Here is a 21,889-nt window from a genome sequence, read left to right as displayed (position 1 = left end):
GTGCTTTGCTTCCAGAGGACTCAACTAGAGGCACCCACTCAGGTGCTGAAGCTGGAAGCCTGTGCTCTCTGTTTGGCTGCTGAAACTGTGCACAGAGAGCTTACATTTTTGGCATGTAATAGCTCATACTAGGCCACAAGATGAGCTACTTAACATCAGCTAATAAATGGTTAATAGAAAGCTGGCATGAACCCTTTATGTCCATTTCATGTTTTGCTTTTAATCTTGACAGAAATTATGTTTTGTTCATTAAGCAGAATCAACATTTTTTTAAAGGCTGAAGGAAGACCTGTTTGGTTCGACTGTGGTTATTAAATAGAATCTTTCACTAGCTTTTTGTTCCATATCTCCAGTATTTGTTCAGTTCTGCTCTATATGGATGAAGCTGAAGCTCTGCTGTGCAGTTTCTAGCCTTCTATCCCAGCATATTTCTTTATATGGTTAAGAAAAAGGCCAGCATTCATTTTCACTACATGGCTGTTGGTATTTCATGTTAAATGTCTGTTTTTAACAGGAAAAAGAGAATCTCTGTAATCTGGAAAAGAAATATTCCGTGCTTTCTGGAGGAAAGGGATTTCCTGTCAGTCCCAATAGTCTAAAAGAGGTAAAGAGATTTACTGATTTTGTCTTTTCCATAAGTAAGTTTTATTAACACTTCCTACAAAAATACTTTACTATTTACTGGAGTCCTAGTCATTTTTTTTTTTTTTTTACATTTGAAGATATTACTTTGTGATGCTATTCATGGAAATTTAAATGCCTCAGTGAGCAAAAATAGCTTCTTGACATTTTCCCAGATGTGACTTGTATCGCCTTAATGTCTTGCTCTGGAAAAATGATCGGTTTTATGTGTGTGTGTGTGTGTGTGTCTGTCCAATTTTCTCAGAATAGACAATTAAACCTCATTGAAGTGATGAAGAATGAGGTCCAGGAATAACTCTGTTCAAGTATGAATACAGTTCAGTCTTATTATTTGCACTATAGATTATATCATTGCCTTTCGTCCCTTTATTCTAAGGCTCTGCAGTAAAGCATGACAAGTACACACTTTGATCTTTTTTAAAAATGTTGAATGAAGACTTCAAGCTGTTGATGTTGTAAGATACCTATTGAGCTGTTTATTTAACTGTTTTGGATGGTTGAGTAAAGGTATCACATTTTTTTTGCTGAAGAAAAATGAATGAGTTTGGGTAATGCATGATGAGACCTAGAGCTCACCTTCAGCTGTCAAAAGAGTTTGTAGCTTTGAGGGTACTGCTTTAAGCGTCAAGCAACGTCAGTGTAAGGTGAGTCACAACCCTTTGCAAAGATTCAGTCAGCACCTGTGATGTTCTCATTAACTCCCCATATTTGTCTTCTTGACTGGATGAATCTGCAAATTGCAGATAAACATGAAATTATAAATGGAGAAGCAGAAGATCCAGCATTTAAAATACACTGACAGGTGTCTACAGCTGCTTCATTAACCTCTGCTTAAGAGGCCTGACTGGACTTGCCAGATTTGCTTGTATCGAAGCCCTGAACAAGGTCTGCCACATCTAATGATGTAGTTATGACTGTGGGAAGTTGGGCTTTTGAAGTCTAAAGCAACCACATGTCCTTTAAGCACCTGGGAAATGAGATCTTGCTTATTTGGCCTCTAAGTTCCTGGTGAACTCAAGTGGCCTTCAGCACAGGCCGGTATTGTTGAATGCCCTTCCTCACTGCAAGATGATTAGACTTTCAGTGTCCTAGGTTGTGTTCTGACACATCTGACCTCCCACATCTGACAATCTAAGCTTCATTTTTCTAGTTTTGAGATGAATCTGTTCATTCTCTCAGAAGAGAGTGGGTGCTTTCTCTGATTTTTTTTTTTTGTTGTTGTTTAAATCTTAATATCCACATAATGGTTCAGTTTAACCACAGATATTTCAAAACATTAAATGAACCTGATGCTCCTTTACTGAAATGGATTGTTTGTCAGTGTCATTCTGCTCACTGCAGTGAAACAGGCAAATGAGAGAAGGAACAGCATAGGTTATCTGTTTCATGTAGGCTCAGTCCTGTAAAACAAATCTCTTTGCCAGATGTTATGTCTGATTTAATTTTTCTCTGACTGTTCCAGCACCTTCAAAAATCGGGCATCAAATGGTACACAGGTTTAAACAAACTGCCTGCATGCACAAGTTAATTTCACGTATCAGTTGGGTTTGCAATCCAACATTTTCTAGCCCCTCTTCACCAAACTACACATTTGTAATTCTCATCCAATATGAAACTTACTCTCTGCATGCACAGCAATAGAGTAACACAGCCTCACATAAAGAGGCAGGATGCTTATCCCAGTTGTTTAAACGACTGAGGAAAATCAATCCTGTTTAAAAGTTCAGCATCGACAGAATGACTTGGATGCCTAATCTAACTTGAAACTATCTATTTAATTCAATATAAGAGGAGCCTGAGCTAATGAGCAGCACAGTCATTTGTTTGCCTTTTTTAACCTCATGATGAATCTCAGTTAGGGTTGTGAATTTCAACTGAATGTTTTTTATATAAGGGTGAAAATGCTTTTATCCTCTATAAAAATGAATACAATATTGCATTTATAGAGTTACCAAGTTCTGGTTAGTGATATGCTGCTACTACAAGGTGGTTAAGCAAGTGTTGTGTTTATTCATACTGGAATCTATTTTATCCTAATATGGCTACATATTTTCAGTCTTGCCCAGTGTCCTTCTCATTTAATAGTTCATCAAATACATCAGAGTTAAGATTGGCCACCTATTTCTAGAGTGTTCCCAGTATACTTAATTTTCCAGAACTTTGTATCTGCTTGAAATAACTGCTAAAACTACATTGAAAATTATGCTAATAGATAGTAGGGCTGGTATTTTTTTCAGCTTGCTTTCCATGATCACTTGTAAATTTATCCATTTTTAAAGAGAAGAAACACTATAGCAGTCTGTGGCTTCTCTTACTGAATTGATGAAGTGTATATATATTGACATGTCATTGTGCTGATACAGTAATAGAAACATAATCGTTTCAACACCTTCTCAATTTCAAAGCAGCTTACTACCTTGATTTAAATATAAGCATATTTCTCATTTTTATGACATTGCTTCAACTGAGATTTATTGTTCCTTTTGCATAGTTTTGTTTTGATAAGAGGTTAGGATGTTTGACTCTTCACATTCTAGAGTCTTAATCACCATGGATTAGAATCCATATTTTGTTTTTTAAGTAACTTTTGTTCTGTTAACAACAAAACACATGCAATAATTGTATCCTCTCGTTATATCTCAAATTGACTTGCATAAGTCTTCTCTGCAGGCAGATGCACACTCTGATGTCTGCGCCTTTGTGCCTTTCCTCAGTCCATCACCTGCTGTCTTATTTTTTTTTTATTTATTTATTATTTAAACAAAGAGAAAAAGCAAATTGTAATGGCTGTGGGGCTAATGACAACAGCATCTTCCCTGAGTCTTATGGTAGCATTTCAAAGGTAGAAGCAAGTCCCAGAAAATGCAAATGGAAGGTTTATCAGTGTGATTTATAGAGTAGCAACAGCTTGTCCTTATGTAAGTTCTTCCCAGTTGTGTTGCTTGGTTTACTCAAACTACCTCAGTAGTTAGTCAAGAAGCAAATCAGGGCAAGTTATCTTACTTAAACGTGGACACAAAAAGAAAAAAAAAAAAAAAGAAATAAAAATATGGATGAAGAAGATTTTTTTCTTTTTCCCCCTAATCTTCTTTCCCAAGAGTGAGCTACATCATTTCTAAAGGGTATTTATATATTAGTAAGGCCTTTTGGTCACAACGTGCATTTGGTTTTTAATTTCACAAATGGTTTTGGAATTCAATTAAGAACAATTTTCCAAACTGGGTATTGAACATTTGAAAAACTTGATGATGATATTTTATTTACGATGAAGTATTTAAATGATAACAAATATTTGGCTGTATCACTCTAAACTAACTTTCATCGTACTGGATACATTAATACCTTGCACGTCTTTTAGCTTTTGCTTCTTTTAACTTCTGCATTCCTCCTTTTAGGGCTATAGCAGTGTAAGTGAAATTAGTGAGCTGTATGGCAATTCCACGAATATATCCCCTTCCACTCAGCCCCCCACAGATGCTGAAGCAGTTGCCACTGAGCCTTCCACGGCTGTGCTGACGAGCCAGCCACAAAATAAAGAGGTTTGTTTGAGAGACATTTCCCTTTGTTGTCATTGTTCTTTCGTGGCTTCCTTTTTCTTTTCTTTTTTTTTTTTTTTTTTGTTATTAGGGTTTTTTTTTTTCCTCTTATATTAATTCAACATGTTACCAAATTGACCCTAAGGCAAACTGCTGTCTGCCAGTTATAGAGTCGGTAACAGTTTAATAGCAAAGCTGAAGGACTGGTCTAGTTGTAAAGTGTCTTTGTTGGTGTAGATGGGACTTTGAAGTCTGAAAAGCCTGAGTGCTTATGACCCAAACAACAGTAAGTGACAATCCTTGCTTGCCAAACACTATAACTTAATGCACCTTTGGTAAACAGTCTGTGGACACATTACTGATTACTTGATCAGTGGTGCTTAGGTATTCATTTTGTATGTTTTGTAGTATTGGGGTTTTTTTTTCCCTCTGAGGTGGTAGCAGTATATCTTGAATATTTGTGGGACATGGGTAGCTTCTACTTAGCTGTTCCACAGAATCTATCTAGTCTGTGTCTTCTAGCTTGCTCTCTCTTTTCCTCATTCTTTGTGGTGTTTTTACCTTTTTAATGACCTTAGCAAACTTTAAATAAATGCCATTTTAAAGGAATGGTATGACTTTATGAATGTAAAGTCACTGACCTTTGTGTTGCAATAGGGCAGCAACTGGTTTAGAACCTGGCATTTCTGCTCTGCTTCCAGTAGCTCAATATGCCTTGAAAGTTGCAATACAAAACCCTTCCCTTCCTGCTAAACATCTCAACAAACACAGTGCTAAAACTGCAGCTTGTATGTGCCGTATCTTTTGAGCAATTCCAAAAGAAAACTCTGTGTGTAATTTCTCTTTTTTCTATAAAGCTAAGATCACCTCTCTGTTCTGGATTTGTGTTTCCTCACTCTCTTTCTCCTCGCTCTATTGCTCAACTTCCATCAGTCCATTGGCCTGAGGTCATGGCTACTCATGTAGATCCTATTCCTTTATCTGATACACCTCCACCTCTGCCAGCTAAGAAACACCGCAGGCAACAACAGGTAACAGATTCAAAGCTGATAACTTGGGATTCTTTTGTTTTGTTTGTTTTTGTTATGATGACTATGAAGTTGTATTACATGTGAAGTTTTTAGAGTGATATGATAGATTATGAGTTGATTACACTTGCAGAGTGTTGAGCTTAAAGGCACTACTCATTTAAAAATCAACACAATGCATTATAGAATGTTACTGAACAAAAATTCTCCTTATATAAACAATCCAAAGGCCAGTACTAAAATTTAGGATCCATTGTAACTGTCAGAAGACTTGCAGCAGTGAGTGCTTACATTTGAAATCCTAAATTAATTTTTCACGTACATTTAAACAAAGGCTCTCAAACTCTGTGTTGGTTTTAAGCCACCAATTCATTAGAATAACTTGGTTTTCTTCGTAATTGGATTCCACTTGTACACTTGACACTTGAGGGTTCTTTTGTTAAAAGTACAGGGACATGTACACAAAATGTGCAAATGATTTGAATGTATTTTCTTAAATCAACATTATTTTAATGTCATATTTGTAGAAATCCTGAAAAGCACTGTGAAGCAGGAGATAATCTGTATTTTAGATTTCGTTTTTTCCAGTGAATTTCCCAGACTATCGCCTTCCATATATTCCATATAGAGCGTAACTTAGCAAGTGGGTCAATTCTTTTTGTCAAAGCTGTAACAAATGACGTTTGAAGCATTTCAGAAACCTGGAAGAACGAAAGAAGCAGCACAGGGAATGCATGTACATGAGCGATACTTTACCTCGTAAGAAAACGACTCCATCTGTATCAGCCCACTTCAACAGTGCTACGCTTGGACGAAACATTGCATCTAAAGTACGTAGGTGTATTGATACCTATGACAGAGCAAATTATTTTATTGTTAGTTACTGATAGAAAAAAATGTCTTGAAATGTTTTAAACACTTATTTACAAAATTTCCTGCAGGGACACTTACCATTAGGACAGAGCAACAGCTGTGGCAGTGTACTACCTCACTGCCTGGCAACCATGACCAAAGAATCAGAGTCAAGAAGGATGCACAAAGGTAAGAAATTTTTATTTGATTAATTTCTGGTTTAGGTCAGTGTTCAATTTTTCAGGAAATAAGCCTGAAACTGGTGTTGCTATAATCAACAGGGCTGTAAAACAAGTGTTTACTTCTTGGTGAAAAAAGCCAGCTGTAAATGTAATTTTTGGATATTGATAAAGTAAGATGTTGAGATTATGACATAGGTGCACATGTAGTTTTGAAGTATGTGGTCACCAACTATAATCCAGTAAATAAAAAAAGCATATTGAAAATATACATTGGGTTGAGTGTGTAATTTCTGTGAGGCAGTATTTCCATGTTAGTTTTCTTTTTTTTTCTTGTTTTTTTGAGAGTAATTATTTTTATATTGTGACATTAAAATTTATTTTTTCACAGCCACATAGATTTTTGCCTGGACAAATTTCCCAGACAGAGATACCATTGAGAATCTTTAACTGTGGTGTTTTAAGTGGTCTTAAATATTTGGGCTACAAAATAGGAAAAAAGAGAGATGTGCTATCGTGGATAGATAGCTGCATTTTTATAATAGGGACATGTCAATTCTGGATCCTAAAGAAACTTACATCTTTGAAATGTGATCTAGTAGGCTACAGGATTCTGTATCTGTTGTTTGTCAGCTTGAGTTGATACACTTTAATTTCTGTTTTAACAAGATGCATTATTAATAAGTATGCCATCTTCAAATGGAGCTACTCCTCAATGCCACCTGTCAGTTTATTTCCCTTCCGGCATCTGTGTTGTAGTTATCAATGTAAGTGCAAGGGATCCTTATGTAGAATGGCACTGACTAAGCCCGAGCTGAGAGATAGTTCATCCTGTTGCTACAGGACTTGGCAGAGCTAACAGCTGTTAAAGGTCAAAGATGATGGCTGAGCTCAGCCATACACACTAAGATGACTCAGTATAGGAACAGACCAAGCTTGCTGAGAAAGGATCATGACTTACTGCATTCACTGATCCCATTGTGATTTGTTGTTCTTGAGCTTTAGTTATGTAGCAGGCTTTCCTCAAATCTACTGCATTGTGGCTAACTTGTCTTGAAGTACTTCACAGATGTCATAAAAAAACCATCATACTCAGCTTGGAAAGCTTCTTTGATGGAAAGTGTGTGCAAGAGTGGAATAGCTTGCAAGTACATTCAGACTCATCATTGTGCCATTGTGCAGAAAACACTTTGGCTAAACTCTTATGACAACAGATCAAGTGGCAACAGATCAAGTGTTTAAAAATGGAAATATTTCTGTAAAACGCTTGCAAAAGAGCATTACTGTGAGATGCAAAACACAAAGTGTTACCAAACCTAATACAAGCAAAGATAAGACTCTTAAAAAGAAATTGATCAGTTTTAGTGTTTAATGTTTTGTCACCAGGCAACTAAAATAATTCTAAGTGTAGAGTCAGATTTCTTGTCCTAAGAGTGAGAAAGAAAGAAACCTCATAAACTGAAACTAAACTAATTGTTGCTAAGGAGAAGCTAAGGGGAATGAGAGATTTATTAATTATGGCACTTGGCACAGTACTCGTCATCTGTCATGTGTGCTATACTGCCTGCCATACTAGTTGATCATTATGTTTTGAAAGATCCAACACTTTGAATGGAAATAGTAAATTATTAAAAGAGCTTTAAGGGATTAATTCAGGGGGAAAAGGACAGTTCTAGATGTCCTTTCCTGAAACACCAGTTTTGCCAAAGGGAAAGAATGCTGCTGACAGGTGCCTTATTTGATTTGTCACAGGATTTGCAAATTAAGGGACAGAGTCAAAACACAAAGGATTGTTTGTAGCTTGACCACTTCTCTAAGTAAATTGAGGAGTTTATTCCTATTGCATTCAACACGGAACCTCGGGGTTGTGGAGTCTCCTTCTCTAGAGGTTTTCAAAACCTGCCTGAATGTGTTCCTGTGTGACCTGATCTAGGTGGATCTGCTTTAGCAGGAGGGTTGGACTAGATGATTTCTAGAGGTCTTTTCCAACTCCTAACATTATGTGATTCTGTGAAAAACTTCTTTGTCTTGGTAACATATCAAGTAACACATGACGGAAGTTTTTGCAGGGCTCTTTTCTGCACTGCAATGCAGAACTGAGACAGGACAGAAATGTCCAAGCCAGGAGGCTAGAGTTAGATCCTGGAATATTTCTATCCAGCTATACAGAAAGGCCAGAGAAAGAGTCTTCAGGCTGCTTTCATTCATCCTTATTGAATGTCATGGTACAAGCAGGGAAGGGGCTGAGTTCAGCTTGGTGTGACTTCTGGTTTCCCTTAACCACTCTTAGTGCACAGAGGGAGAACAGGATTTTCTTCAAAGTCATGAGCAAAGAAAGTGCATTCCTGTGGGACAGTGAGATTTGGGAAATGTTTTGAACATACCACACAGTGCAACTGAAATCGAATGCTACTGTCAATTTGAATTCTGAAAACTTATGTGGCTTCTCATAAATATAGGGGAACTTGAGCCTGTGTAACTAATATTAATTTCAGCAGACATCCTTGAATACATCATTAAAAACCATGTCAGTGGACATCCTTGGTGATGCTCTTTTATTCCATCATTCTGTGATAAACCTTTATTATATAATAAACACACTGTATCTCTTAGAAAAATGTTCTTAAGGTAGATCAGGTTTGCCTTTTCAGACTAAGTGAATGTTTTAGAGGAGTAAGATATTGTACCAAATATTTTAGAGGAGTAAGGTTTTGTACCAAATCAGTGGAACTCCACAAATGTGTAGATACTCCTTAGACTGATAAATAGGTGCCCATTTCTCTTCCTGCTTCAAAAATTAGTTGTTTACTTAAAATTGGTGCTGAATAGATAAGAAGTGCTCTTAAGTTGTCACATGTACTGAGCCACTGCCTGCTTTTCTTGCGTTTCTTTCCCCACATGACAGATTTTTCACTCTGTCAGTTTTCTGTGTTCAGGGTGATGTATTGCAAACGACATGGGGGGCTTCAGCTACTGATGCCTTGAGCGTACAGCTGCACCAAGTGCATTGGAGTTGGGTGTGCTCAGCCCAGTGGACAGCCAAGATCTCATGTGACAAATGACACTTTATCCACTCAGTTTGGAGCACTGACTATTCATTTTGCAGTGTCCCACAAACTGCTATACAAAGAGGATGATGCGCTCCTGAAGCAATATTAGTAGCTTACTGCATTCTTTAGGGCTTAACAGCTTTGATCAGATCTCTAGAACAGATGATTTGGCGTGTTTGTATAGATCTGAAATCAAATATATTCAGCAGAGCCTGGAAGTAGTGGCAGCTCAGCTAGTTTAAAGATATTATCTGAGAATTGTCTCTAAGCTAGTAATGGTCTAAAATGAGTTTTCTCTAATATGCTTTCTTCTTCAGATTTTCTTATTTCAGTCCAAGAAAGTAAATGTAAAAGCCTGAGATGAAAAAATGAGTTAAAAATGAAGTCAGGAAATGAAGAATAGCCACTTGACTTTGAAAACAGATTTCAGTCTTACTTCCTTTGTGCAGGAACAAGTAATGTCTCTGGATACATTTTAGGCTTAATAGAGTAGGAGATATTTTCATAGATTTTTAAGTATTAATTAGAATTTATTCCAGGATATTACCAAAACTGTATTTAGTCAGTCATGTGAGCTCAAGGATTGCTCATTTCAAGAAACAGTCACTGTCAGTACTCACAGCTTAAGAGCAACTTATAAAATGTTCATCTTTGATATAAATCATTAGTTTAGAAAGATATTTCTTAGCAGCCATTCATGAGGTATTTTTGATGGACTGTATTTATAATTCACCTCCTCTGTACTTGCCTCTGTAAGCAACCATGTGAAAAAAAAAAAGAAAAGAAAAGAAAAGAAACTGCTATTTGGTAGAATCTAGAGACCTCACTCTGCATGTGTTGAAAGTTGGCCCCAGGAAGCTCCCATGGGGTCCTGAGTGCCAAAAGTCTATTGAAGGACAGGCAGAAGGAAGGGTTAAGCCAATTCAGGTTGCAGGATGGATTCCAGAAGGGAAGAGGGAATGGTTAGTGGGAGTTAAAATGTAAGAGCAAACAAAGCACTGGGAACAAAACTATTGAGACAAAGAAGTTAGGTACCAGCAAGATGACTGGATTCTTTCTAAGCTTTACAGAAAAATTGTATACTGAGGACAAGGTATATATGTATAAACAAATTATAAGCTTTTCAAAGCAGTTTGCATTTTTCTTTTTTTTTCTTTTGATTACTCTTATTGAACTCAGGAAAAGCTAGAAAAGGTATGAAAACATCCCTTTACTTGACTGTATCTATCATTGATGTGTTTTGGCAAAAGTCCGATTGCATTAGCACTGTCAAGTAGTTCCCAAAGTCTTGGAAAACTGTTAAATAATGATGGCATGTAAGAATTCTTTTTTTTTTCCCCTGCTATCAAATAACCTGTCACAACAAACCTTCTCATTAATGCTAGTATCTGCAGAGCTACAGCTTTGTGCAGGCCTAATTTTTTGCTTCTTTGCTCATAGTAGCACAAGTAGAGCAGAAAATTTAGGAGTCTTTGCAGATCTGTGAGTGACAATGGTAAGGTCGACAGACTTGGGCTTCTTACTTTGGCATGTTTCCATACAAAAAAAAACAATGTAGCTTGACATATTAATGTCATGTTTTAAAAACAGAAAATAAAAGAAAGAATAGCAATAAAAGAAAATGTACCATGATCTTTTTTGTAAAATACTGGGGGTTTGTAACATACTTGACAGTGCCACTTTCAATAACAGCTTTCTAGAGCTCTGACACCACCGTAATTTTATGACGTTGTATCTGCTTTTTGTCATTCTGCAATAACTCCTTTGGAACTTCTTTTAATGATATGGCTTTATGAATATTTGCACTATTTTGCTCAACCGTGTGGCTGTTAACAGTGTTAAGTTTGCTGTTTTACTACAGAAAATACAAGCCAATGCAATAACAAACATTTTATCTCTTTTATCAGCTTAGACTTGACTAATACAAGTCTTGGCTTGTGGGAAACTTTCAGTGAAGCATTAGATCTTAGTTAGTCTGGTATAGCCAAGTGCATGTTCTGTGACTAGGCACTTGAGCAGCTAAAAATTCCTTAAGCAATAGATTGTGCCAGTGCAATATGTAAGTGGGGCTGTAACAGAGGCAAGTTGGTTGTGAAGCTTCTTGGTGCTGGTACGCAGCTGATCCTGAGCTTTGAACTGCCTGTTGCTTATGGCATGAGAAGAAAATGAGACCACAGCCTTATTCTTCCTTCCTGTGAATGCATCTCATTTTGCAACCTAACAATTGCATATTTCTTGCAATATTTTATGTTTGCATGATTACATAGATTTAACTGATAAATGTTTTAATAACAATGGATTCTTTGCCTTCTGGGAAAGTTGACTTTCCTTTAGGAGAGCATTTGTAAAACTTTTGTTTCTCAATGCCTTTTATATGGGTTTATTTTACAGTGAAATAGAAGGCAGGGAATTATGATTTCTGAGTAGGCAAGGTTTTGCAAAGAGCTCAATAGAAAAACACGCATTTGAATAAAGTTCTTTCAGTAATTTTTTTTTCCTCTCTTTCCATAATGAATAATTAATAACTGTTTCACAGGAGCAATTAGTCATTCCAAAGGTTCGAGTATGAAAGGTAATTGCTTATCTGCAGTAACAGTAGCATTTGCCATAATAATGGGGAAAAAGCAAACTGCACATGTGAATCAGTAACACCTGTGTTGTGTGATGCAATTATCTGTGACTGCTGACGGGTGTTTGTCTCCTTTACTAATCGGTGTGATTGAACTTCTATTGAAATTTACTTGCCATTTGGAAGAACACTAAAGTCCAATTAGTTCCTTAGAATTCACCTTTAATTGTCTGAGAGAAACCTTTGTGTGGTATAGAGGGAAGTGAGGAGGAAAGAGAAAACTATCTGCCTTGGAAATGCTTATAGGTCATGATTTCCCTAATAATGTGGTTTTAATTATTCAGCTTCTGTCATGCTTTTCAGTTATCTTTTGAAGAACATTATAGCCTGGCCAAGGTAGAGCTGCAATTCTTGGCTCCCTGTACTTGTACTTTCCCCACTCACACGTGGTAAAAAATACCAGAGAGTAACCTTGTATGTGCAGATAGAGCATGAGAATAAGGCAGGAAAATATTTCTGTTTTCCTAACATCAGTGTCTTAATGGTGTCTAGTAAACATTTTTAACTGGACTTTGCTGCATCTGTACATCTGTTTGCATTTTTTCCTGTGTCTATTTCTCTTAAATATGTGGAACGTCAGTGGCTGCCCTCCTGTACAAATGGGAGATTTTCACATAGTCTAACAGTCCTGCCTAATCTTCAGCTCTGCCACTAGCTCAGATTTTGGGTCAGGAATGCACAGAGTATTATAAATCTCAGAACTGTGAGAAAGTCTCACTTCTTGCATTGATTGAAGGAAAAGATGGGCAGTGCAGTTGCATTTGTGATCACATAGATTAAACAAAATTTAAAAGGACACTGCAAAATAACTGCAGCGCTTAAAACAACAACTGCCATTATACTTTCCTCTTCATTAGGTAAGCTCAACGACCTCTCTCTAAGTCTGTATAAATACTGCTGCATTATTTATAAAGAGCAATGGAGAAATGAGATAAAAATAATTCTGAATAAATATTTTTTAAAGGAGATGAATCAAACAAAATTCCCTGTGCTCGAGAAGGATGGCTTTTCAGAAAGGATGATTTTGTGGGGAAAAAAAACCCCAAAACAATGCAACAAACTTTTAATGTTGCGTAAACCTTATTTTCCTTTGCAGTTATGGAGGTATAGGAACCTGCTTCAATCATGTAGGGTGAACTGCAATTTCAAAACTCCAGGAAAGTACCTGTACACTGGTAACTATGATGATGTGACAAGTAGCTGATATTATTTCAGATGAAAACTAAAAGCCTAGCTTGTAGTTACCAGAAGGCAAAGTTCTCCAAACAGACAAAAAATAATACACACTCAGTAAAATCAACCAAACAAGTACTCAGGACTTTTTATCTGTGTCATTCCATCAATAATCTGCATTACTTTCCAGATTAGGCCTAATTTTCATTTTAAAGTGAATTCTTCCTAATACATATGTAACAGTATATATTGAAAAGTCAGCCATACTAATGTGCATATATTTGTGTCCATCATAGATGAAACAGGTATTTAAAGGATTTCTTTCAGTTACGATTAACTTGTGAATTTAACTGTAATATTGTAGTACCTTGGTCACAGTGCAGTTAAGACTGAGGTGATGCTCAAAATGCTTGTGCTGCTAATATGTTGTGTTAAGGCCACAACATCTCTACATAAAATAAACATTTCGTCTCTACTCTGTAGGGTATAATCATCAGCGTATCTGTGAAAACCAAAGGCAGAAGTCTCCCGAATTCTACAGCAGAACAGCATCTGAATCGAATGTGTATCTGAATAGTTTCCATTACCCAGATCGCAGTTACAAGGACCACGCCTTTGATACGTTAAGCTTAGACAGTTCTGACAGTATGGAAACAAGCATATCGGCATGCTCACCAGATAACATTTCCAGGTAAATGCTCTTTCTTTCTGGTGGTGTAATGGTTTTAGGGTTATAATGAAAAAAGAAGATAGGTATGTGGTGGTGTTGTGGTAGTGAGAATGCTGCTAACTGGTAAGGACAATATAAGATCATTAGTCAAGCATAATACTTAGTAATCAGGTTTAACTATCATCTCACCTATGTATTTAAAGATGGGAAACAAAAATATGGAGAGTCTAAGTGATAATGTTGAAGGCCACAGAGAAACTGGTGTCAGTTATGAACTGAAATTACAAAGTTGCCAATGCTCTTTTTAGAGTGGGTAATACCTGAGCTTCCTTCCCTGGTCACCACGGGGAAGGAATTTCCTGTGATAGGAAATTCCTGAAAGACATCTGCTGGCTAAGAAGTACATTTGTTCTGCAAGTCCAGCAAATTACCATACTAGAGCCCTATGCTGAAACATGTACTGCTTCTCTGGTTGTCTTTTTGCCCTTTCCTCTGCTTTTTCTGGGTCAATAAAAATGAAGAGGTGACACTGAATAGCTTAGAGCCCTCGACTGCTTTTCTCATCCTCAGAGGCTGTCAGCTTGCACACTACTCAGATAACAGGATCATCGATGGTCTGTGCTAAAAGAAAAGTCCAAGTCTAAAAGTTGTGTGCAAACAATTTTCTCCTGTCATTCTGGCTTTAATAATAGTGATTTCATTTCTGCTCACAGTCTTGTCCCAGCAGTTTGACAAGCCTCAGTGGAGGGTGATAGTTAAGTACAACATTGTCACGGGATTAAGAATCCCTTGTGAACACAAGGTCAGCTTTTTTGGCTAGCGTGTTGTGTTTTATTCAGCATCTGTTTCCTGTAATGGTATCCGTCCACTGATTTCCTCGTGTAGTCTTTATCACTGTAATGTTAAGGGTTTCAGAAAACACCAGTGGCATTCATTCTACTGGCTGGGGATTTTTGTTAGTTAGTTGGGTTGTTTGTTTTTTTAAAGTAAAAGCATTAAGACTTGGGTTTTGAGGACTTCTTGTTGTAAAAAGATACACAAGTGGCTAGTTTCTGATAGCTGGAGACAGGCTGGGAATTAACTCTGCCTCTGCTGTGATGTAGCATGGCAGTGGTATGAAATCTGTCTCACTCTGACTTGCTGCTCTGACATTTTGGAGGAAGATGGTGTGTGTCTGAGCTACCCTGGGGCCATCTTATAAGCAGAATCTCCAACCCCAAACACGGGAGCCCTGATGGCTGTGGAATTTCTTTGGTGCTGTTAGCCCTTCTGCCTCCCTCTGGCTCTTCTGCAGCTTCCACCCAATGTCAGAAGAAAAAAAAAAAAAAAGAAACTAAACCAATCAAAAACCCAGAAAAGGACCCACTACAACAGATGTTTCAGTTTCTCACAAGGCAAGCTTTGGTGAGGGAAGAGAAAAGTGTGGGCTGATTTTGTTGATAAAACTTAGAGGATGAGCAGTAAACTTTTCTTGACAAAGCTTTATTTAAGCAAAATGAATTCCAATTCATTTACATGGGGTTTGATAATATGTCCTAGCTATATCAGGCTTTAAATGAAAACAATTTATGATGCTTTTTTTCTGACATATTTAAAATATGTTATAGTTTGCAACTTATTTTTTGTGGCCAGGGTCTCAGAAGTTGTCATTATCTGTCATGCGTTAATTTCTATGAGCAGAGTAAGCAAATCAAGGATGAAAGAATTTAACTAAGCTGAAGTGTTGACCAGTCTAATATGGGAAAGCCTACTGCAATTAACTACCTTCCAGGTTGCTTAAATGACTTTTTGGTTATGGCCCAGTTGCTTTTACTGAAGTTATTTGACCTAGATTCTTTTGGCCCATCAACTAAATAAACTTTAGCCAAATTAGGCTTCAGTATCTGAATCAGTGGCCTAATTGTTTGTTGGTTTTTTTTTTTTCAGAGACAATAAGCTTTTATACTTCAGGTAGATTTCAGATGAACTATAACTTTTCTACATGTTTGGGTTAAATGAAGTATGTTATTTTTTCTTTTGTATTGCATCCTCCAACCATATTCCATTATCTGGAAGAAGATGACAGACCACAGGGGATTGACAAGATGTATTTTTAGTCACTTGAGTCTGCATTTTTCATAGCTCTGCATGGGGAATGTATATGTTGAGAACAGACCACTTAATTGGATCAGAACAGTATCAACTCTATTCTTAAACTGTCTAATGTTGGACTGTAAAATATGCCTTTAGATACCAAGTAGTCTCTTAAATTATTCTCATTTTTCTTGTGCAGTGCTAGCACTTCAAACGTTGCAAGAATAGAAGAGATGGAGAGGCTTCTGAAACAAGCACATGCTGAAAAGACTAGGCTGCTTGAGACCAGGGTAAGCATAATTTTATTAGGAAGAGTGGACATGTTAGATAATATCCTCCAGAATGCAACATTGGACCTTAAATTTCAGATGGATTTATAGTTTACAAATAGTAGAAACTTAAAAAAATACCCCTCATCCCCTTAGTTTGATCTAGTTTCACCCTCATACTGCATGTTTCAGCTCATATGCAGTAACTGCTATCTCAATGAGTGAGTTGATGGCAAAATCTCATCAGAAGCTGTCAGTATCATCCCTACACCTCCTAGGAGAGCTGCTTAAGAAGAACCTTCCTTTCTAGAGTGGGAATATTTGCAATTCTGATTTCAGTTCACAGTCCACTTCGGACTTATATTTCTGCCTACTTAAGAGGCAAGAAATGATTTAGCTCTAGATGAGAAATGATGTTACAAACTATAGATTCACATATATTTGAAGTTCTGCATGTGCTGTGATACTTAGGAACGGGAGATGGAAGCTAAAAAACGAGCTCTAGAAGAAGAAAAGCGTCGCAGGGAGCTACTGGAGAAAAGATTGGAAGAAGAAACTAGTCAGAGGCAAAAATTAATCGAAAAGGAAGTCAAAATACGTGAGAAACAAAGAGCACAGGTGAGATACAATGACAAGAAATGTTTTTTAACTGCATGACTTGGACTTGATCGCTTCTGTATGTCAAGGAGATTTCTGCCAACAGTAAGCAGAACTGCTTGCAGTTGAAGAGATGGATTTAGTATTTTTGAGGTGTAACTGTGCTGCTAAAAGTATGTTGGGGCTCTAGGAGCCTTAGATATCTGAGTATTCATTTAAAGTTAGATAATAGCATAGGTATCTATTCATTGTCTTTATATCTAGTTTGTTACTGCCTGTAGGCAAAGCAGAATTTTTTAGCTTGAACAACAGAAATTTTTGAGTGTGTTAATTTTCTACACCATGGTGCGGGAATGTGTGTCTGTCTTTTAATATATCAAATAACTTGGAATGCAAATTGCCAAATATTTGACTGAAAAAAAAAACCCAAACAGATAAAGAAGCTTTTCCAGTTCAACATCCACCATGGAAAGGAAATGTGGGGTTTTTTTTCTGAATTTATTGAGATTATACAATGTGAGAAACATTATTTAACTAAAACAGTGTTAATGTCCCGTGTATTTCTGTTTCTTGCTTGAATTTAGAGGTATCTTGAGATTTCTTTAGGCTTAGAGACCTTAACTATTCGATTATTCCATTGCAACTAATAAGATCTGCAAGGTACAGCAAAGAGACTAGGCAGTCATTTTATCATAAGTATAGTACAGCAAGACAATGTCTCCATCTTAACATATGTATCAGAGTGCAGGAGATTTCATATCATATTTGAATATCTTTTTGCTTTTACCTGTGTTTACCTTTGCAAAATCTTTGTTTCATGTGTCACTATTATATTTTTTTATGAATGTTCCTACATAACTGGCCTTCTGGTTAAATATATCCATTCCTTTGTTTTTATAGAAACTTTAATAACCAAATGTTAAATTTTCTTTACTTCAAGGCCGCGGGGGGTTTTTTTTCCTAAGAAATGTTGATGACAACTTAATTATGGTATAAACAACAATGCAATACTTATATCTTTATCCCAAATTGGAGCATGCATGTGTTGTAATAGAACGCCCTATCAGTTACTGTTAATTGGCAGACATGGCAGAGAGGATGAAGACAGAATTGGCAGGAAGACAAAATGTATCTGTCAAAAATAACTATGATTTTTTTGTTATCTTTTTTCTTTCCTTTGTACAATGAGGCCAAATTTTTTTAGCACTTCCTGATACTTAGAAACATAAACTAGGGGAAGGAATTTCACCTTTGCTCTTGCTAAAGCTGGTGCCAAGCTTCTATCATATAGGGGTGCATAATTTTAGAAGGGTGTTAAGAGTCCTTGCAGGCAACACAGATCCCATTGCGCCAAGAGGTTCTTGAGAATGCATTGAGGGAAATGCCCTTCAATTTGCGACTCTCAGTGGGATTTAATAGGCTAACTTTAGGCTTGGAACAGGGGCAGATTACATTTGCCAGGTCTCTGACCTCTCTGCAGTTAGGAGAGAGAGACAGAAGGAGATGCTACTTTCACGGGTCATTCAAAGCACATAAATTCAGCTTCTGTTCTGGATCGCCATGTGATGTAGCCTCTGTCTGCCTTCACTGGAGTCTTGGGAGACTTGTCTTCTGTGTTTTAAGTGAGGAGGAGGGGATTGTGCACAGGCACAATCAGGTAACAAAAACAAGCACATTCCCTCAACTGGTGGAGGTCTCATATCACTACCTCCTCTTGCTTATTCTCCCAGTTGATACTATCCAGGCTTGATGTGGAGTCTTGAACTGCAATTAAGAATGTGGCACTGCTTCCTGTGCTGCTTTGCTGTCTCTTACAGAGGGACGCACTTCAGCTCTCTAAACCGTACTGCCGAATGTCAACTAGAGGCCACATTTAAATTGTTCAGAAGAAGATAATTCTATTTTATCCACAGCAATTTCTGTGAAGCTAGCTAGCAATTACAGTTCACTCTTATTCTTAGCTTTTCCTGTAATAGCATGTTTTTACTATTTATATTACATTTTGCAAGAAGATATCTGTAGAAGTAAAATATTAGTAAGTGAGATAAGTTGCAAGCATCTAGCCCAGAGAAACCTTTACATTTCATGATGTTTTCATTCCAAAACAACCTTTCCATGCTGTGGCCTCCATTTTACTCGATTATCAACTAATGATTTCAAGAAACTCCTATGCTCTAATCTGGCTTTTTTTTTGAGGTTATCTGACACTTTGTAAAGTTACAAGGTTGAAGGATTTTTCTTTTCAAGAGAATTAGGGCTGCAGCAAAAGCTCTTTACATTTCTTAATCTGTGCACAGTTTGCATTTATGCCCGTGCAGCGCAAAGAGTGAATGAGAAGACTCCTGTTTAAAAAAAAAATATTATTTCCTTTTCTCTACTATAGGCCCGTCCCTTGACTCGGTATCTGCCCATTAGAAAGGAAGACTTTGACCTACGAAGTCACATTGAAACAGCTGGTCACAACATAGAGACCTGTTACCACATCTCCCTCACTGAGAAGACCTGCCGAGGCTTTCTGATTAAAATGGGAGGAAAAATTAAAACGTGGAAAAAACGCTGGTTTGTTTTTGACAGAAACAAGAGAACTTTTACTTATTACGCAGGTAGGTTGCAGGATCGTTACTTAGGGTACATCTGTCCTTCTATTTTCCTATCAGCCTCAGCTAAGTTATGAACATGTAAGAAGTCCTGAATAAAACCTACATTTCCATGTTGTCAGGTGTTTTACACATATACTTAGAGGCCCTGCAATCCCTCCCCTATAGCATTCAAGGCTAATGCCACGTAAGGAAGAAAGAGCGTAACAAAGGGAGAGATGGGGATAGGTAAGACAAAAAAATGGAAGATTATCAGGATCCTACCACAGAGAATAACAGCCCCATTTATGAATTCATTTTTTTTGAATATTCCATACTTTCTCCAATGACAGAATGATTTCTTGTACCCTTCATACAGTAATATAATTTATTATACACACCATGAAAATTAAATGGACTGCTTCTACAGTCCTGTTCCTTGATGTGCTGAAAAGTCTTTCAGGAAATTAAATGTACAGGAGTAGACTTTTGAGTTGACATATTTTGAGAGTATAAGGAATTTCAAATTAACAATGTGCAATACTCTATAAAGACATGTCTGTACACTAAGTTGTGTTATATGATATCTGGCATAATTATAAGCATTACGTTAATGGGTTTTTTTTAATCTTGGGATAAATCCAGATATTTTTAATTTAAGAACATATATGTCTCTCTGATTGCTGTGCAAATCTATACATGGTTTGACTTAGAAGTTTCAGAAGAAGCCAGAAAATGACTTTGTGTTCTGAATATTTATTGTTAGGAGCAGCCAGACAGGACAATATGTAGGATGGTCATTGCTAAGACACAGAAGAGAACATCAAGTACAAAAAGCACCTAAACAGTTCCATTTCCTTTAATGACACTACTGGTTTCCAGCAACTCATAAAGAACTTAAAATTGATGGTAGGGTTACACATCATTCAATCCATCTTTTTTTAAATACATATTTGTATTAATTAAGTTAATTCATCACATGCCTACTGAATATTTCTTATTAGTTTGCAGTAATACTGTGAAGAATGGGACAAACTTCAAAATTTCATTTTAAACATCTGGTTTATTGGTTAGCAAGGCCTGTAACATACAGTAGTGTTCCATCTGGTACTGATTTTTTTGTAGTAGTAGTAGTTATGTTAATAGTTAACAGTTTTAGTTTTGTGTGCAGTACAGTTGCCACAATGCAATTTCAATTACTAAAGTAAACTTCATGTCTTGAGATCTCCAGCCAACAAACATAGTTTCATGACAGTTCTATACCAGCTGCACAATAATGTAGCTGCTCGTATGAGTGCAGCTCTGTCCTGAGCTTGAAATATATAGTAGACTTGCAAAATAAACATTGATGCTGTAAATTCAGAGTAATTGAGTATCACATTCCTGATTATAAGTGAATATACCAATATATTGGTTTAGTTCTAGAAGTGTAATTAGCAAAGAACTGACCCTAAAGTCTGACAATTTAGTGCAGCAACTGTGAAGCATCTGTACTTTGTGACCTGAAGCACACAGGGAACTCAGCTAGTGGGTACCTGAAATGCTCTTGTTACCAGAAGCCCAGGTGAGGCTTGAAAGAAGAGTGTAGATTGTTGTTTGCCTGTACTGCAGAGAGAGTATACTTTGTATAGTATTGCATTCGGCTTACTATCATGTGTGCTCAAATGTCATAATCTTGTACTTCAGTACTTCTCCTAGTCCCACAGGGACTGGCACGGAGATTCCCAAGGCTATATATTTTTTTTCTCTGAGATTTCTTTTACCCATTATATGAAGCCTTTAAAACTGCCTGCAGCTACTGATAGGATATGAGTTTCATAAGTGTTGAAAATGACAGCATATTCTCTCATGGTACTGATAAAAATATTCTGCATGACTGTTCAGTGTTAAGGCAATACTAACTTGCGGTCAGAAGACATTATATTCCCCTAATATAAAAGTACTCGGAGTGGAAGCAAGTTTGCTCTTTGGTGTCACATGCAGTTGTGAAGCTTCCTAACACCCTCTGGGATTATTGAATGATTTCTGTTGCAGGAAAATAGAGACTACTGTAGATGCCCATCTGCCCTGTTCCTTTCTCTTGTGAAATATTATGGTTGTGACTGTTAACATCTTAAGTTCACAGTCTGTATTCTTTTTGTCCTAAGGATACACTAACTAAAGCTGGGACAGAAGGCAGTATCAGGTGTCTAAAATAATTTAGAATTGCCTCCCTGCAAGTGTCTGCTTCTTTCTGTTGCCTTTAAAGGGCATTAAATCAGCTGCATCTCTGTTGCAGATATCAAAACTTAAGTGAGATGACTCCTAGGTTGTATTTCAGCTTTGCTGCAGTAGGATAGTGGTACCAAAACCACATTACCACTAGGTAACAACTACTCCTTGTTAGCAGCTTTCCTAGAGTAACCATCCATTCAGGTGCTCTTCCCTCGTGCACTCTGAAGCAAATCATATAATCAATCACAGAATGGTAGGGGTTGGAAGGGACCCATATGAGCAGTTCTCTTTCACAACAGGGGCAAACTGTGTCTTATTCACTTGGCTTTTACCTTGGTTGTCAGACTACAGAGAGTGCAGACAGGCACTGTAGCCAGTGCCTAGGAACTTTTAATCTCCTG

General features: G+C 37.1%; 1 protein-coding gene across 6 annotated transcripts in view; it reads left to right on the top strand.

Moving 5' to 3' along the window:
- Positions 1 to 21,889, top strand: part of PHLDB2 (pleckstrin homology like domain family B member 2) — a 125,154-nt gene that overhangs the window by 100,177 nt on the left and 3,088 nt on the right. For 5 of the 6 annotated variants that reach the window (XM_062003444.1, XM_062003480.1, XM_062003463.1 and 2 more), the window contains 8 exons: positions 515 to 604; positions 4,038 to 4,181; positions 5,896 to 6,036; positions 6,148 to 6,247; positions 13,573 to 13,780; positions 16,032 to 16,122; positions 16,573 to 16,719; positions 19,082 to 19,301. In XM_062003444.1, coding sequence (XP_061859428.1) covers positions 515 to 604; positions 4,038 to 4,181; positions 5,896 to 6,036; positions 6,148 to 6,247; positions 13,573 to 13,780; positions 16,032 to 16,122; positions 16,573 to 16,719; positions 19,082 to 19,301 — 1,141 coding nt within the window. The remainder of the gene's footprint in view (positions 1 to 514; positions 605 to 4,037; positions 4,182 to 5,895; positions 6,037 to 6,147; positions 6,248 to 13,572; positions 13,781 to 16,031; positions 16,123 to 16,572; positions 16,720 to 19,081; positions 19,302 to 21,889) is intronic. The other variant, XM_062003472.1, reaches the window with a different exon arrangement.

The sequence above is a fragment of the Colius striatus genome, chromosome 1, assembly GCF_028858725.1.
Source record: "Colius striatus isolate bColStr4 chromosome 1, bColStr4.1.hap1, whole genome shotgun sequence".
NCBI lineage: Eukaryota > Metazoa > Chordata > Aves > Coliiformes > Coliidae > Colius > Colius striatus.
This window is presented reverse-complemented; position numbering and strand designations above follow the sequence as displayed.